The sequence below is a fragment of the Protopterus annectens genome, chromosome 2.part1 (genome assembly GCF_019279795.1).
Source record: "Protopterus annectens isolate FY-2018-M chromosome 2.part1, PAN1.0, whole genome shotgun sequence".
Taxonomy (NCBI): domain Eukaryota; kingdom Metazoa; phylum Chordata; order Ceratodontiformes; family Protopteridae; genus Protopterus; species Protopterus annectens.
The window spans coordinates 350242246-350258597 of NC_056729.1; the positions used below are offsets into that span (position 1 = coordinate 350242246).

A 16352-nucleotide genomic window follows, 5' to 3' on the forward strand; every position below is an offset into this window, starting at 1 on the left:
CGGCAGAGAACCCATCTGTGATTACTGCAGCTGTATGCACGATGAACATCACAAAGCATTCTCCTTAAAATCCTGAGAGGAAGAATATGTTTGCATAATATAAAAATCCTCCTCTTCACTACACAAGCCAGGGAAGTGAGTTTTTTTCTTCTTCTAACACATCTCTTTGCTCTACCCAGTAGAGCATCAGACTGACATAGGTCCTTTGCTGTTTAAATTGTGGTTTTCAACATTATATTAATATACTTCTTTGCCTAGACTAGCTAAAATACTAAGTTCATTTCAACATTATGCGTACTGAATGCAATATAACAGGAGGATAACAATGAAGGTGCTAGGGCCTTATTCTTTTGGCAACATCAAGATTAAACAGCATAACTTGAACATTAATGATTTCAAGTCTCTGTTTTATGGGAGAGGTTTCGATATTTTTACCTTCTTGAAAAGTGAAAACATTTCAGGATTTACATTTTTAAGGTATTTCTGTTGCTTCCTTTGAAAATTACCTTTTTTGATTTTAACCAACTTACCATTTTTCACCTATTTTAGAGTTTCCTTGCATTCATCTTAAATAAAGTTGAAAGATAAAAGTGAAAAAACAGTTACTTAGGTGACCACAAACGACAATGGCCTACCACAAGAATAGCACATTTTATGCACATCTAACAAGTAAAAACTACTATGCACAATTACACACACACACACACACACACACACACACACACACACACACAACTGATGTGGGAAGAGAAGTTATTGATACTGGACACAAAACCTGAAAGTTATTAGCAAAACTGGCTATATATCAATATCTTGCAGCTCAAACAGAATTCCATTGTAAGTTGGCACAAAACCAGCACAGGCTTTCATAAAGATTTTTATAAGAAGGTAAACACTTTGTGAAAGAAAGGCACAAAGTTAAACCCAAACACTGATTTACTGTCACAATGGCCCTCCCTGAAAAAGACTAGCATTTCAGTAACACTGATTGTGACAGGGCACTCAGTTTAGACAAAGGAAAAACAAAACATCTTAAATTAAATCCACAGTACTGAATTATCAAAATAAAGAAATCAGAATACAATATATTACAATGTTGAAACATTGCGAAATAAAAGCAAACAGATGAAAATAGCAAAAAAGGAAAAAAAAACTTGACAATGTGTGTCAGGGGGATGGGGCTTCGCTCCCACACCTCTACGATTCAGTTTTAAAATCACAATGTATCGCTCTTTTTCTGCAATTATCTAACAAACATTGAGACACTATATTTAGTCTGGGGATGTTGGAGCAGGGGTGATCTAATGCATTTTCCATGGAACCCCCCCCCCCCCCGAATAATTCAACATTCAGTTTCTTGGTTTAGACAACTCCGATACTGTGTTTTGGTGTTTGAAGTTAATCAGCACTTTGAGAGAGTTTTACCTGCCACATTTTCACAGTTCTGTTCTACTGAGTGATCACCAGCTTGAAAATTTTCTTTATTATGTTCTCCAATTAACAGGTTCTTGGCTTTTTCTAGAGCATTTCGACACACCTTGTCCTTTATCTCCTATTAAAAAAATCAAGGATACAACATCAAATTACATAATATGCTGACATTACATTGTTATAAAGTACTTGCAATGTTTATACAAGGGAATGTGGTCAGTAGGAAAAATGTAAGTGTTCAAGTCTAACAGCAGCTATTTGAGAGGTCCCTATAACATGCACAATACTCATACTGACAATTTGCTAGATGTCCAATGCACCTTTCTTAGTGTTCACCATTACCAGAAGCCATATTTCCATCCATAGCTGCAAATAGGAGATGCCTAGGTTTAATATGATGGTATTCTGGGAGTACTTACCAGTTTTCATTCACAAAACTAGAAAAACATCAGAAGCTGCCATTAAGAGCAGGCTGTCACAAAAAGCAAGTTTAAATTTAAAAGGTTAAGGGGACATATTTGGTTAAAATCCCCAAAGGACATGAGGTAAGGAAGTATAACTATGTGAGATACGCTTAGCAGGACTTCATGGGAGAATTCATTTGCATAACAGTTGACAACTGGGTTTATTCACCATGCAAAACAAGACAAATCCAACGTCTTCTCTAAAACCTCTATCCCTTCTGATCTAACTTTTTCTGCTAGGTCTTGCCCTGGACACTGAATAATCTGCTATAAAATCACAGCTGGCAGGCTCCATACTCAACTCTTTGAAGGAAAGCTGTAACAGCAGCATTCTGACTTTACCACCAGATGTATCTGGGAATCTTCTTTGATGTATCCTATGAACGGGTTTTTCCACCAACGAAAATTTAACAGCATTTCTAAGCGGACTTCCAAGTTGGCTGCATACTGATCAAAAGGTCGATTACAGCTCTCCCAATGTGAAAACAAATTGTGAAAAAAAAAACAGTAAAAATATCAATATGGTTAAAATTCAGCTACTGCCTAGTAATTACACTGTCTGAATTGCCAGCAAAGAAATGTGGAGAAAGTAAGAGAAAGTCAAGCAGAAAATCAGTAGAAAAAACTTTGGGAAGAATCTTGCAGCTGTTCAGTTCTCAGCTTTGATACAAGATGTAGCTTCCTGCAATTTAGAGGAAAAAAATTAATCAAATGAACTCAAATGTGTTTAAAAAAGGAAACATTCAAGGCATACATAAAGTCAAATACCAAAATGCTGGAGTTAAAAACAACAAAAAAAGTGTTTGTAGAAAAATGATAATTCACTGTACACCAGCCAGAAAAGAAGATCCCAGCAAATCAGGGGATATCCAGAGGTAGGTGTTAGATTCAAGCTGTAACATCCAGCTTTATACTTTATATGGAGGATGGACATTTTTGAATGCAGAACAAGATAACGGGGAAAGGAAATAAGTCTACTAACAGACTGAGCAAGCAGATGACTGCTTCTAATTCTCCTGAAAATAAAAACTTAGAGAGAGGTGAAACCTTTCCCCATTGTTCCAAAGGAAAATGACTGAGCGACAGAAAAAAGCCAAGGAACTAATTAGAAAAATCAGAGTATCATAGACGAACCACAGACTGTATTTTAGTAGACAGAGATTAGCAACAAGATGATCAGCACTGTGAAATTAATGAATGGAGACTGTAAAGCATGATTCCCATTGTGTGCATAGAATTAATCATGTGAAATATAGCTTTGCAAGAAGGAGTAGAGAAAGACTGGGAATTTTATTGACTGTTAAATTGGTGGGTCATTTGTGAAGCATATACAGCGGTAGCGTTACCTCACAGCAAGAAGTTCGCCCGTTTGATTCTCGGCTGGGCTTGGGAGTGCCTTCTCTGTGGAGTCTGCATGTCCTCCCAGAGGTTGGGTAGCGTTTGAAAGACATGCGTGCGTAAATGGACGTGCCTTCATTGAAGGTTGGGCGTCGAGCTGGCACCTCAGCTTTTCGTAAAAATCTGCCAATCATTAGTGGACCGGAGTTCTGCTGTGGCGACCCCTTACCGGGAAAAGCCGAAAGACAAACAACAACAACATACCATGCTATGTTCTTAATGTTTAGAAAGTCAGTGTAGGAACTGTAGTGTAGTAGAAACTTGTTTTTTTTTTTAATATTTGCATAAAAACCCGATGTGTACGTTGCCAAGTTATATTGCAAAGAAGTTTTGTACAGAGTGGACTCAGAAGAATTTTAAATTTGAAATGGGAGAGTCTTATCAGCAACTGCAGTACATGTTGTGACGACCCTCCAATGGACCAGCAATCAAGGAAGCCTCAATCCTCACTACCAGCAAAGTACAGTTGTGTACCTACCATAAATGTAGATGTTCGAGTGTATTCACTGTTGCAGTCATTACACTTGGGTTATCCTGCTGGCAGGCTACCCGCAGTCGGGCAGTCGGCCTGAATTCCAAAGTCCTGGTCCTGCGTCGGTTGCTGTCGCCTCTTACCTGACGTCAGTGCGCCAGGGGTATAAAAGATGCAGCTGACACCATTTTCTTCAGCTTTTCTTGCCCCAGATGTCAGGTGCCCCCAAAAGGGTAGGCTAAAAATTCTGCTCATAAAAAAGCATGCACTAACAAACATTACCTTCATCTACAAGCAAATACACCACATAGGTTGTATAGAATAGAGAAGTACAGATAAGTCCCAGCAATGAAAGGGGGGTGGAGGGAGGGTAACCTGGACTGCAACAGTGAATACAATTGAACATCTACATGGTAGGTACACAACTGTACTATGTTCATCGTGTTTCACTGTTGCAGTCATTATACTTGGGTTGAATCCCAAAGCTGAGGTTGGGTGGCTGGGCCTAGATAGAATTAGGAGTGGCTATGAGGCCCTGCAAAACTGCAGTGGCGAAGCCTGCTCTGGATTTAGAGTAAAGAGGTAAGTGGTAGTGCTTTGTAAATGTGCGCACTGAAGTCCAAGTTGCGGCCTCCAAAATGTCCTTGGTTGGTACTCCTCTGAGGAAGGCTGCTGCTCTTGTTGAATGCGGCCTAATGCCCTTAGGCAATGATTTGCCATGTTGTGAATAGCAGAAATGAATGCAGTGGCCTATCCATTTTGAAATAGTTTGCTTTGAAATAGCTTTTCCTTGTGATCCTGCAGCATATACCACTAAGAGTTGCTCAGTCTTTCTGAAGGCTTTAGTTTTGTCCAAGTAGAAGCGCAGCTGTCTGTGCATGTCCAAAGAATACAGAGGTCTCTCCCCCTTATTCTGTGGGTTTGGATAAAAGGTAGGCAAATGAATGGTTTGGTTAAGAGCCACACTGGACACTACCTTAGGCATAAATGTTGGGTTTGTCCTTGGAGAAACCCTGTCCGGATGGAAAATAATAAAAGGTTCCACAGCCATTAGTGCCTGTAACTCTGAGACTCTTCTTGCGGATGTTATTGTTAGGAGCAGAGCTGTTTTCCATGATAAGTATTTTATCTCAGCTGTATTGGCTGGCTCAAAAGGAGGCAGTGTGAGATTTTCCAAGACAAAATTAAGGTCCCATGTAGGTGTTGGAGCTCTCCTTGGAGGTCTTATGTTTTTGGCCACTCTGAGGTACTGCCTTAGCAGTGGATGTGAAAAAATAGGTGGATCCGTATTGTAATGAGCTGAAATGGCAGAGGCATGGATCTTAATTGATGAGAAGGAATGGCCTTTGTCCAGCATCTCAGTTAGGTATTGTAAAATCTGAGGAATATTTGGTACAAGCGTGTCCATTCCATGTGCCTGGTTCCAAGCACAGAATCTCTTTCATTTTTCTGTATGAGATTTTCTGGTGCTGGGCCTCCTGGCCTCCAAAATAACATCTATAACTGCTTTAGAAAGAGGTGTGTTCTGAATGGTTACATTATCAGCCATGCAGCCAGATTTAGGGTTCTGAGTTGGCTGTGCAGGATCCGATTGTTTTGTTGGGTCAGCAAATGAGAAATTTGGGGTAATGTCCAGGCTGGGCCTTGAGACAAGCTCTTTACGATTGGGTACCAGTGCTGGCGTGGCCAGTCTGGTGCAATCAGTATCATTTTTGGCTTCTCTTGTCTGACCTTTAGGAGAACCTTGGGGAGGAAAGGCAGTGGAGGAAAGGCATATACTGTAAGGGTTTTCCAGGTGAATGATAGGGCATCCACTTTCCATGCTTGTTTGTGATGAGTCCTTGTGCAGAATCTCTGTAGTTGGCAGTTGTGCGGGGAGGCAAATAGATCTATGTCTGGGCATCCCCATTTCCTTGTTATCATGCTGAAGATTTGTGGATCTAGTTTCCACTCGTGAGGATCCTTGAGATTTCTGCTTAGTTCGTCTGCCAGAGTATTTGTCTTTCCTGGCAGGAATTGTGCTTGCAGGTGTACTTGATAAGTCAATGCAGTGTTCCACAAAGTCATGGCTTGTCTGCAGAGGGGGTAGGAATGTGTGCCTCCCTGTTTGTTTATGTACCTCATGACTGTAGTATTGTCCGTCCTTACCAGCAGTTGTTCTGGATGAAGTAGATCCTTGAAGGCTGTCAGGGCATTCTGAACAGCTAACATCTCTTTTTGATTGATATGAAGATGCATTTGGCTTGCTAGCCATGTTCCCTGAATACATTTTCCTGCCATGTGGGCCCCCCAGGCATAATCTGATGCATCTGTTGTTAGTGTCTGCCTGGCCGTGGGTAGTGTGAATGGCTGTCCCTTGTTGTGGTGACAGGCCTGTGCCCACCATCAAAACTCCTGTTGCAGGCAGGGAATGAGGGTAATTAATGTTCCCAGGCTGTGTCAATGCAGAGTCCAAGCACTTTTTAGATACCACTGTAGTTTCCTCATATGCAGTCTTACATATGGAATTAGTAGAATGCAGAATGCCATGAAGCCCAAAGCCTGCAGAATTTTTCTTGCAGATAACTGGGTCTTTGTTGCCAACATTTCGAAGTAAGAAGTCAATTGCCTTTGTCTGGCGTGAGAAGCCATCTAGGCAGTTATATTTAAGCTTGCACCCAGGAATATTATCTCTTGAGAGGGTACTAGTTTTGCTTTCTTTTCGTTTACCGTGTACCCTAGGCAAAGTAGTAATCTTTTTTACAAACGCCAGATGACTCAGTAGAATGTCTTTGTTCTCTGCTTGAATAAGGTAATCGTCTAAGTAAGGGTATATTTGAATTCCCCTTTGTCTGCAGAAAGCAATTACTGGTGCCAGGCATTTTGTGAAGACCCTGGGCGCAGTAGATAAGCCAAAGGGCAGTGCAGAGAATTGATAGTGCATTGATCCAGCTATGAATCTGAGGTATAGTCTGCAAGACTGTCTGACTGGGACATGCAGATATGCCTCTTTTAGGTCCAAAGTTACAAGCCAAGCCTTCTTGCGCAGCATGGGCAGAAGCTGCTGCAGAGTCAACATTTTGAATTTTGGAACGTCCAGAAAAGTGTTTAGAATAGACAGGTCCAGTATTGGTCTCCAGGGCTTTGTCCTTTCTGGGTACCAGGAATAGTCTTGAGTAAAATCCTTGTCCCTGCTCTTGCTGTGGTACTCGCTGAATGGCCCTCATGTCCATGAGGGGTGTAACTTGCTTTTGTGCCTCTGCCCATTGATGTTGTGGCAGGTCTGGCATACCTTTTGCCTTTGGCAGGGTGTGAAAGTGGAACCTGTAAGCCCTGAGACACTATATTCAAGACCCTTTTGTCCTGGGTGATTATATGCCAATTTTGTGAAAAAAGTACTAGTTTTCCCCCTAAGGGGGCTGCGGCAGAGGAAAGTCATTAGGACTGTTTTCTATATGGCTGTGATTTGTCTTCTCTGCTTTTGGAGGTAGAAGCACCCCATTGTTTAGGCCTGTATGAGCCTTGGGGCTGGGATCTGCCTCTAGGGCATCTGTATCTGCCTCTTTGTGGCCTGTCTGACACTGGAAAGGACCAATTCTTTGAAGGCGAGTTCCTGCTAAATCTGGGTGGTTGTACCTGTAAGAAATCCTTAACTGTCTGCATAGATTTCGCTTTATCCTCCATTTTCTTCAACACCTCTTCTGCCTTAACACCAATGTATCATACTGTAAAGGAGCATCCAATAATTTTGCTTTAACATGATAAGGCAGATTTTGTTCCTTTAACCAAGCATGCCTTCTAATGACAGTACCCGTAACAGCGGCCATGCAAGAGGCCTCCAGTGAATCAAAACCACATTGCAAAGTATGCTTTCCCACTTGTTCAGCTGCATGCAATAAATCCTGCATTTCCTTGTTATCTGGACATCCAGAATTTGTCAACATTTTCTGTTTTAGCAGTGACATTAAATATTGCTGATATTTAAGCATATGAAACTGACAATTTAAAGCCCTTACAGCCAAGGTAGCAGAAGTGTAAACTTTTTCCCCCATATGTCCAGTGCCCTAGAAGAGGGGACAGGTTTTTTTTTTTTTTTTTTTTTTTTTTTTACAGTGGAAGCCTTGACCCCTTTGGGACCCGGAGATATAGTTTCTGGGTCAGCAGCAGGGTTTTTATATAGAAATTTGTGGGAATCTGGAACCCTGTAGTATCTGTCTGGCTTAATCGGTGCAGGGGGTAGAGAGTCAGGAGACAGGCTGGACTCTGAAAATACATCATCTACTATGTCTAGAACAGGTGGAATAGCAAGAGGTCTGTGCTGAGGTAGTAAGAGAAAGTCTCTGAGCCTTTTCTTAGATTCTGAGTAATCTTGGCTCTCCCAGTGAAAGTACTCCCTCATAGTATGAAGGGTTTCCCCAAAAGAATAATCCTCAGGAGGAGAGGCTGAAGGAATAGACTCTTCAGCATCAGAATCCTCATAGGGGGGAAGGGAGCATCCCTGTTCAGAAGAGGAGTCAGAGGAAATGGAAACCTGATCTGAAGATTCATATTCTGTCTCTTGCCTAGGCCTCTTATAAGGAAGGTGATGGGAACCCCTGATCAAAGTAATTAGGTCTTCGGCCATTTTAAGCATCTGTTTTTTAGGCATGGAAGTCTGTGCAGGAGAATGCTGTACTTGTTTCTTTGTCTTTAGAGCTGCTTTTGTCTTTGCCTTTAAAGCTGAGGTTGGCTTTACATATAACTGTGTAGGTCTGAAAACACCCTCAGAAGCCGATGCCTGCTCAGCGGCTCTGGACCCATCTGAGGGAATAGTTTCCGAGTGTCCAATACCTTGAGTATCCAGAGGCCTAGTCGGCTCCACGTGGGAGTCGGAAGCGGCCTGTGGCTCTGAGGTAGCGGGCGTCAGGGGCTGCGAAAACGCCTCACTGAGAACCGGCAACTGGCCTAGCGGAGGCCTCGTCAATTTTGGACCTCGGATGCCTGTCCTTTTCCTTGCGCTTTATATAAACTCCAGTCGTCGGCTGTTCCGACGGCATTAAATAATTAAATCTTCGGCCAAAGTAACGAAAGGCAAAATCACAGACGCTTAATAGTGCGTTGGATAAATCTAGCACAAAACCGACAGCTAGCAACGTCGTGGTCAGGGCCTAGGCAAGGAATACAGTAAGAATTAAAATCCTTGAGAGATATTTGCTTCCCACAGGAAATACAACTGTTAACTTTTCTGACTTCGGTCTGGAGCAAGAAAAAAGTTTCCCCAACGGGGTACTTATCTTTTAATGAAGACTGCGGATCTGAAATTCGGTTTTGAAAATCCCAGGAGTCGGCCGACCGGCACTTGTGAACTGCTTTTGCTTTGGGCACAGCGCGGCAAGAAAGACTGAAGAAAATGGCATCGGCTGCATCTTTTATACCCCTGGCGCACTGACGTCAGGGAAGAGGCAACAGCAACCGACGCAGGACCAGGACTTTGGAATTCAGGCCGACTGCGGGTAGCCTGCCAGCAGAATAACCCACCAAGTGTAATGACTGCAACAGTGAAACACGATGAAGATCAGTGGGGGAACATTCACTGGGAGGATAACAGGTACACACAGTATTTCAAGATGCAGCTCTCTGCACCAAGTGCAATTTCTCTAAAGAGCACGCAGAGACCAGTCAGTCTGGGGTTGGTTTCTCCAGATCCCCAATAGGACTACCCACTGGCACAGCTCAAGAGTTGAGATCTTAGGTGAGTGATCAAGCCAAGACCTCCAGCATCCTCTCTGTCCAACCAGTGCTTAGTGTCCCTGCCCAAATAGCTAACATAACACTCTGAGGTTTGGCATACACCCCCCCCCCCCGGGAAAGGCTGGCACAGGTTTATCTATGCCCACCTCTGCCCAGACTACAAGGTAGTTTTCACTGCCACGAGTCACTCCTTATCAGCTACTTTAAGGCTCTTCCAGGGGTACCCAATATACAAATGGTAGTTTGACCAAGAGCAAGCTTGTTAGGAGTGGCCCACACATTTTCACTAAATACATATGCAAATACTCTCAAAACTTAAATAGCCCTACAAAGATCAGCTACAATGAAAGGCTTAAATATATTTAATAATAAATAAAAGAACAAGAAAATACTTAGTACGTATTCACAGTGACATCAGAGTTCAAAACCACAATATTTAAAACACTGCAGTACAGGCTCACATAAAAATAAAAATATCTAAACTAAGATTAACTATATTCATGTCTGTTTGCAAGAGAATTGTACTATTCCCTAGTAACTTACTATTAAAACAAGGCAAATGACATGGTGAATGGGTTTTTGTTGTCAGGTCCAAGACAAAATGCAGAATGCTTTGTCTCACTAAGACTTCTCAAATTAAAATCTAAAATATTACTGCTGGGATAGCTTGCAGAATAACATCACTTGTCATCTGACTTCTAGTTCCCAGAGGTGAATCCCCCCTATTGCTGAAGCTGGCATTACTTAGCACCTACCGGTATAAATATACAGACAAGCGCTTGCTCAGATCTTTGGCAGATGCTGGAAGTCATAAAATGATTGCATTCATTCATGCTTTCAAGACTAGTATTTAGTTCACTACAAAGACAATACAAAAAGATTACTAGTGCAGAGTCTGTGTCTTTAGCTGCATTGACACCTGTCAGATTAGCCTCTTACTGTGTAGCCTATAAAGTAATTTAATTTCAGATACTTTTCTACAGTTTGCTGGACTGAAGTTAACCTCCTGTATTCCAGTTTCCACTGATAAAATATATACATTTAAAAAGTTACAGTGCAGGTACATTTCTGTTCTCTTCCAGTAGGACACATTGTGGATAAATTTTAACAGCACTTTGCAAATACCTTTTCAACACAATAATCTGTACAGAGCAGCTTGATATACACGACATACAGTTCTAATACATTTGTACTCAAGCACCGTGCATAAATCATTTTGATATATTATTTACAAAATTCCAGCTAGCTGTGCTGGCAGTATCTCCTTTTGTCACACTTCTTCCCTCTTCGAAGACTCAAGCTAGTTTTTAAAGTCACCCTTAAGAAACTTTGCTTAACAAGGATGAGCCTGAGAATACAATACCCCATACCCTGTCTTGAGAGCTTATCTGCATTGGTGTTGCTAACTCCACTGTGGTGCTGCACTGTCATATCACACGTCTGCAACCCTAGAGTCCACCACAGTAATTTGGTATTTTGTTGGCTGGCTCCCTGTAGCCATAGCTCCCCATTAGATTCTTCTTGCCTTCTACTGCAAATATTTCGTGCCAGGGTCTCCCTATCATGGTAAGGTTTCAGGGTTTGTGATGCCCTGCACTGGCCCAGTAATCCGGGAGCCTCGATCCTCAACACTAGCACCAGTGAGGGGAGTCCATATTGGGAAGATAACAAGTACACACACAGTAAAGTACAATTTCCCTTAAGAGCACACAGAGATCACAGTCAGTCTGGGGCTGGTTTCTCCCTTTCTCTCCAGATCCCCAGTAAGACCCCCCAATGGCACAGCTACAGGGTTCAGATTTCAAGCGAGTAGTCAAGCCAAAACCTCCACTTATCCTCTCTGTCCAACCAGTGCTTCGTGTCCCTGCCCAAGTAGCGGACACATTTTGAGATTTGGTTTATACACACACAGTTCTGGGGAAGGCTGGCACAGGTTCTCCAGCTATGCCTCCTTCTGCCCAGACTATACGGAAGTACCACCTACACTTATCAGCTACTCTAAAGGCCCTTAACAAAGGGTGACCAATTCTACTGTGTAATGTTACTATTATCCAAACAGTGTGAACAACAGCAAGGCTATTCTAGAGTGGCTTGTACAGTATCACCAAATACATGCAAGTACTGTAAGAGCTTAAACTATCTCTACACAAAAGAGCCACATTTAAAAGGTTTAAAATATTTAATAACAAATAACACAAGACAATACTCAATGATTCAACACAGTGACAATAGAGAGTTCAGATAACACAGGAAATACTTTAAAACACTGTAGGATAGTCTGACAAATATAGAAAACAGCTAGACTAATCTTACTGTATTTCTATCTCTAAGAGAAATCACTGTTCTAAAATAACTTTACTTAGAGAAAAGCAAGTATTGGTGAGTTGACAGATTCAGAGAAAAATACAAAATGCAATCTCTTTCTCTCAGATAGTCAAATTGATAATACACATCACTGCTGCATCATTTCAGATTACATCATTCTTGTCACCTGTACTTAAGTTCCCAGGCTAACAGAACTCAAAATTTAACACATCTTTATGATCAGCAGCTGCCAGGGAGTCACAACAATAAAAGCCACTTTACGTGTGAAACCAAGTAATTATCTCTGTCTTAGGACAATAGAAATTTACAGCTGCAGATATCCCGTCTCCTAGCTCGAGATCTCACAAAGTTGAAAAATTCTTTACTCATCCACTTTCTTTCAGCAGGGCGCACTGTGGTTACATTTTTGAAGCTCAGAACATAACAGTTTTCTTACATTTGTCGAACAAGCCTGTGGGTCATATTAATATTTACAAGGACATAGAATAATTTACAAAATTCTACCTACGTAGGCTGGAAGCCTTCTCAGTGTTAACGTGGTACAGCTTTTGCCCCTGCCTCTTGCCTAGCAGTTCTACCATGCAGTTATCACTGACCTCCCTTGCCATTTTGAAGGGTCCATCTCAAGCTGCCTGCAGCTTGTTGTCTGACAGGACAGGGATATCCTCACAGACACCTACTTTACATCCCTGGAAATCCCAGGCCAATAAAAGTTCTACATAATACGTCTCTTGGTATGCTTTATGCCCATAAGACGTGAAAAGCGAATGTCATGGGCTATGGTTAGAAGTGCCAGATGGTAGGCTCTGGGTACTACCAACTGCTGTATTTTCTCACCCTCTAGCCCCCTCTCAGCGGTCCACTCTCTATACAGTAACCCTTTGTCCCAGTATACAGATTCCTCTTTTCCTGGAGAATCAGGCGCCTCCTTGGGTACCTCCCTCAAGCCTTGTAATGTAGGGTCTGAGAGCTAAGCCTGTCTCAGCTTTCTCTTTGTAAACCTTCCCAGCTCTCCTTTCACAGAAGTCTGGTATCCTCTGACAGCTGTGCCTCACTGTCAGCCTGGGTGCTACCACTTACCTCTGCCCTTGCAGTCATTCTGTCCAAGGGAGCATCAGTATCCACCAGCAGCTGTGGCTCGCCTTCAGTCTCACTGCTACAGGGTAGCTCCCTCCCTGAAGTAACCACCTCACCAGTCCTGGCTTTAAGTGTGCGTTCTGTCTGGGTCCCCCCCTAGGCTACTAGACCCACATGCCTGTTTCCAAGCTTATCTGTGTGTAACTGCATGCACACAAGGTACTGTATTATCAAAATCATTCCTTATCAGTACATCTGCAGGGATAGCCTCAAACACACCTACTTGCTCGCTTCTTTTCCATCCTCCCAGTAAAGGTGAGCCCTAGCCAAAGGTATTTGGGATGGGGTCCCTCCTAAAGCTCTGACTGGAGTAGACTGTCCAAGCAAGTAGTGCTCCTCTTTAACCACTGAAGGCTTCACAATGGTTAGGACAGAGACTGTCTCTCTCGTAGCAGTAGGCTGTTAGGTAGCTGGTACCCTTATTGTCTCCAGACAACTTACCGCTGTCATTCCCACTTGCTGGCTCCCCTACCTTTTGTTCCTCACCTTGCCTCCGTGGACATCTATACGCTACATGGCCCCATTGGTTACATTTAAAACACTTAACCCCTTGATCCAGGCCATGTACCTGAACTAGTGGCTGCCCCTGTTACTGGTGGACTCTGTTGGAGAGGTTTAGGCTGCTCACCATGGTTCCTTATACCCATGTATTGCACTGGCTTAACTTTCCTGTGCAGTGATGCCCTGCTTGCCAGGTATAGGTCTCCATTCCCCCCCAACTCATCTGTGGTGTTACATTCTCTGCCTCAGGCAAAGTGCTAAGGGCTTGTGTTCTTACCAAAAGGTCTGCAAGCTCTTCAAAAGTGATGGCCCAATACACACTCACCCATCTACGAAAATAAGTGTTTCACTCAAATATACTCACACACACTTTCATCTGCCTTGCGTCTATGCTCACAAAACTTTTTTCTAGAAGCTTCAGGTGTTAACTTAAAACACTCTAATAAACACTTCTTTACTGTATTATAATTTGAGCAATAAGTATCAGACAATTTAGAAACAGCAGTTACAGCTTTACCATGGAGTAAGGGTATCAGGAACCATACCCAGAGACCTTGGACAACCATTATACTGTTTACATACCCTTTCAAACATATGAATGAAACTATCAAAATTATCACCCTCTGTAAAGTGTGAAGAAATTTACTTACCTTTATTGCTTCTGAGGTTCGGTTATTCCCTTCCCCAGTACCTTCATGACCCTGGCGAACAGTCAGCATCTCCTTTTCTTAGTTTCCAGATGTCTCAGTCTCTCTGCTGATTCTAACTCCATCTGTTTGGCCTCTAGTTCAAGTTTCTAACTCCAGACAGATTTTTAAGTCGTCTGAGGCAAAGTTGAATTATCCTTTTTTTTTTTTTTTGAGTTGTACATCTCCAAGGCCAGTCTGGTTGCTTTCTTGGTTGCTAGTCTGTGATGCAGCTGTGACTAAGGCTGCAACCATTTCTAACTTAGTCAGGTTTGCATGCACCAGTCCTTTGGCTTGGCACATCTCAGCCAACTGGCTCCTCGTCATCTTACCATAATTCTCTTCGGACATCCTTGCTTGCTCTCCCCTCCCTAAGCATGCTAACAAAAAAATAAAACTATTGCGATATGAAACTTTAATTTCTACTGTGTGGCTGCTTGACAGTACACATACCCTCTTTAGTGACCACTGTTTACTGGCTACAGGATTTCAATATCCACACCACTGAACCCCAATACAGTATCTGATGTGGTGATTCCACCATTACCAACCATATGCGATGCCCCTCCACTGGACCAGTAATCAAGGTGCCTCAATCATCAACCAAATGTGATGGTCCACCACTGGACCAGTAATTAAAGTGCCTCAATCCTCACCAATGGCAACAGTGGGGGAATATTAACTGGGAGGATAGCAGGTACACATATAGTATTTCCAGATGCAGCTCTCTGCATGAAGTGCAATTTCCCTTATAAACACACAGAAACCACACTCAGTCTGGGAACTGGTTTCTCCCTTTCTCCAGATCCTCAATAAGACTCCCTCACTGGTACAGTTTTAGAGTTGAGATCTCAGCTGAGTTATCAAGCCAAGACCTCCAGCACCTTCTCTGTACAACCAGTGCTTCGTGTTCCTGCCCAAGTAGCTGACATACACACAGTGAGGTTTGATTTACACGCGCGCGCGCACACAGACACACGCATACACGTATACACACACACGGGAAAAGCTGCCACAGGCTTACTAGCTATGCCCCTTCTGCCCAAACTGTAAGGTAGTTTTCACTGCCACCAGTCACTCATCAGCCACTTTAAGGCTCTTCCAAGGGTACTCAATATACTGTGTGATATTAATACAAATGGCAGTTTGACCAAAAGCAAGGCTATTAGGAGTGGCCCCCACAGTGTCACCAAATAAATATGAAAGTACTCTCAAACGTTAAATAGCTCTACACAGATCAGCCACAATGAAAGGTTTAAATATATTTAATAATAAATAATAAAAAATAAAAACAAAAAATACTCAGTATATATTTACAGTGACCTCACAAGTTCAAAACCACAGGAAATATTTAAAATAACATTGCAGTACAGGCTCACACAAAGAAAAGTGTTTAAACTAAGATTCACTATATTCCTGACTGCTTCTAAGAGTTGTACTATTCCCCTAGTAACTTACTATTAGAACAAGGCAGATGACACGGTGAATGGTTATTGTCAGGGCCAAGACAAAATGCAGAATGCTTTGCCTCACTAAGAGACTTAAATATCTAAAATACGACTGCTGGGATAGCTTGCAGAAGGACATCATTTCTTGTCATTTGACTTCTAGTTTGCAGCTGAACCTCCCCCAATTGCTGAAGCTGGCACTACTTAACACCTACCTGTAAAAAATATACAGAGAAGGGCTTTGCTCAGATCTTTGGCAGATGCTGGAAGTCATAAAACAATCGCATTGCATCATGCTTTCAAGACTAGTAATTGGCTCACTCCGAAGACAATACAGAAAGCTTCCTAGTACAGACTCTCTCTCTCTAGCTGCACTGACACCTGTCAGATGGGCCTCTTACTAAGTAGCCTAAAGTAATTTAATTTCAGATAAGTTTCTAAAGTTTGCAGGACTGAAGTTAAGCTCCTATATTCTAGTTTCCACTGTTTTAAACGCAACACTTTGCAAATACCTTTTCAACAGAAACATCCATACAGAGCAGTTTGATATACACATGACATACAGTTCTAATATATTTAACACAAGCATCTTGTATAAACCATTTCGATATTCACCAATGCCATATAATTTACGAAATTCCAGCTAGCTGTGCTGGCAGTTAAGATATTAAAACAAGGAAGCACCTTATCTAAGTTCTAATGTATCCAGGAATTACAGAATAGCATGGAAAGGCAGGCCAGAAAGATTCAAGCTAAAGTTAATATAATGATGTGATCTTGG

General features: G+C 42.2%; 1 protein-coding gene across 1 annotated transcript in view; it reads right to left on the reverse strand.

Moving 5' to 3' along the window:
• Positions 1-16352, reverse strand: part of NCAPG (non-SMC condensin I complex subunit G) — a 1684114-nt gene that overhangs the window by 64954 nt on the left and 1602808 nt on the right. Inside the window, exon 16 of the mRNA XM_044063449.1 lies at positions 1426-1552. Within this exon, the coding sequence (XP_043919384.1) occupies positions 1426-1552 (127 nt within the window). The remainder of the gene's footprint in view (positions 1-1425; positions 1553-16352) is intronic.